Raw genomic sequence first — 2,878 nt, 5'->3', positions numbered from 1 at the left:
ATCAAACAGACTAACTATTTTTCTCTCTCAAGAATTTGCTATAAGGAGTTTTTATCGGGAACTATTAATTATATGTTAAATCCTATTTGATACACTTAGATTCATACTTAACTTTTTTCAAAGAATGGTAGCAATTCCATCTGTACTGCAGAAATCGATTGTGCGCCTCAATTATTCAACAGATATTCTATAAAACCTCATGACTCTGAGCTATTATTGGTTAAATGTTGAAGCCTATTGGATATTTAAAATTGTTTGTGCATTTATCTTCTAGTGAAGAATTTGATTATGAATCTGGCGCTATGGTGGTTTTACGTTGAAGCCCATTGGATAAATTATATTCGCGGTTTATATATAATGATATAACTTTGATTCATACTTTACATTATCGTTTTCGGGTACTTCCATCTAATTTGAAGGATTTGATAGCGCGCCTGTATCAGTTATTTTATAAATCCACACGACTCTGAGCTATTGGTTATAACTGTTACATGGATATATTGGATAACTAATATTGTGAGTGTATTAAACGATATAACTTCGATTTATCCTAACATTTTTTGGAATAACAGCACTTCCGTACTGCAGTATATGATTGTGCGCCTTTAATTATTCGTCAGTTATTCTATAAACCGTGCGGCACGATTCTGACTTTTTGGTTATATGTAAAAGCCTATTGGATATTTTTTTTGGAAGGATAACAATTTGATTTTGCATAGTATTTATTCAAACTTACACGGCTCGACATAGTTGTGTATTTATGTATGGCTAAGCCGCTGTAAGATAAACGGAGAAAATATTAGGTGAGTTTTAAGTGTTGCTTAGCAATTAATTTGTTGCAAAAGTAGTGGAGTCAATTGATTGAGAACACTTTTACTTGTATTGGCGTTTTGTATCAGTCATTCTGTTTTAATATCATATATAGGATGGTCATAATAGGGTGCAATCATCTGTGGCTTATTGCTTATCTGAAACGTTTTGTGAATTGGCGATAATTAGTCGCGGTGGAATTCAATGAATTGATCAGAATAAATTATTCAAATGATGATATTCTCCTTGGAACAACAGTAAAAAAGAAATACACATAGGAAAACTTTTGAATAAGAAGTTCCTGCGTACTCTTGTCGTTATTATTTGTTGGAATCGTCCTCGACCACATGAAACACTGCCATACGTTAAATGCGCGGAATCTTATTGTCGTAATACGCTTTCACATTTGATTTGGATTCGGATCGTTGCTGTTTGTTAAAACATTTGATTAAAATTCAGATGCGTTGCTGTCTGTTAACAAATTGGAATCGAATTCGAATAGTTGCTGTTTGTTAAAACATTTGATTAAAATTCGGATGGTTGCTGTCTGTTAACAAATTGGAATAGTATTCGAATGGTTGCTGTTTGCTCAAACATTGGAATAGTATTTAACCGCTGCTGGTAAAACATTTTGTTTTCGTTTTTAGAATGACATTCTCCTTTGAATTCTCTTCAATTTGTTTGCAATTTATTTTCAATTCGGAATAGAATTAGATAAGAAATATGGAATCAAATGAAACCAATTGTCCATCTGAAATGCATGTCTCAAGACAATACTTGTTAGGATACTCTGGTCTTGTTATAAGAAGTGTCATATTAATTGCAATAGCAGCATGTGCAGTTGTGGGTAATATCATCATTCTGGCGGCAATCATTTTCAAAAAACGTCGCATACGACATAACTATACGCGAACGACCTTTATTTTAGTCGGATCTCTAGCAGTTGCTGACATCATGGTCGGACTTCTAGCAATGCCTTTCTATATATTTTTATTGTGGAAAAGAGGAATTCGTATAACGGATTTTCTGTGTTCAGTGGCGTTTTCCTTGGATGTGCTTGCGTGTTCGTCTTCAATATTTCATATCATTATGATGGCTGTGGACAGATATCTGGCTATAAGCCGACCTCTTTATCACAAAATCCTACCATCGTACGTGTCGTTCATTTTTGTAGCCATTGCATGGATAGTACCAACTTTAATTTCAGTACCACCCTTATTAAGCAATGCTCATTTGAACGAAAATATGAACATCAGCTGTGCCTTATGTGAGTCAGATACTCATTTGAGTGTGGAATATCGTATAACCTCGACAGTTCTGAGTTTTTATATTCCAGCTATAATAGTCTGTATCTTATACCTCATGCTGTATCTAACCATAAAAAAACGACAGATTGTGAGGGAAAATAACTTAACCGAACTTCAAGGGAACGCAGATAAAAAGAAGGTTTCACACGCAGATTCCGCAGCTGCAAAAACAATTGGTCTCATTCTATCGTGTTTTCTAATTTCATGGACCCCATTTTTTGTCTTAAATCTGTGTTTTCTTGGAACTGAAAATGAAACAATTCAAATTATATTTGCGATAACTGTTATATGGTCGTATGCCAATTCAATGATAAATCCATTCGTGTATTATCGCTGCAATAAAAGCATTAAAGAAACTGTCCGCGATATGTTTAATTGTACAGTTGATAGAAACAAACCAGTTTTTAATGTAACTGCGTTAAAAGATACCATGCAGAATAAAGTAAGATAAAATTCTTTACTTGTGCAGTTCAAACGCACCTTTAAGACATAGTGCCAGATTTTATATATACGAAAAGCCATAAAAACTTATTCTGAACGTATAAGCTTTTTAGATTGTAATGATAGTATGAACAGGTGGACTATATAATAAACTTCTGTACTATGTTGACTATATGAAGTAGAAATTCTCGTTCTTAGTGCAAAGAAAACAATCAAATTGATTAATTTTTCTGTATGTAAATTGATTAATGTGTTTATGTAGATAGAAAATAAACTGAAAGTGTCAGGTGTTAGTAGAATGTATGATGTTTATTGTTTAT

At 33.2% G+C, this 2,878-nt stretch overlaps 1 protein-coding gene across 1 annotated transcript; it reads left to right on the top strand.

The window, feature by feature from the left end:
- Positions 1 to 1,617: 1,617 nt before the first annotated feature.
- Positions 1,618 to 2,496, top strand: LOTGIDRAFT_84413 (hypothetical protein; the record flags this gene model as incomplete). Its single annotated transcript, XM_009063152.1, has 1 exon — positions 1,618 to 2,496. A coding segment is annotated over one exon (879 nt), but the record flags the coding sequence as incomplete, so codon positions are not given.
- Between the last annotated feature and the right edge of the window lie 382 nt (positions 2,497 to 2,878).

The sequence above is a fragment of the Lottia gigantea genome (genome assembly GCF_000327385.1).
Source record: "Lottia gigantea unplaced genomic scaffold LOTGIsca_56, whole genome shotgun sequence".
Taxonomy (NCBI): Eukaryota; Metazoa; Mollusca; class Gastropoda; family Lottiidae; genus Lottia; species Lottia gigantea.
This window is presented reverse-complemented; position numbering and strand designations above follow the sequence as displayed.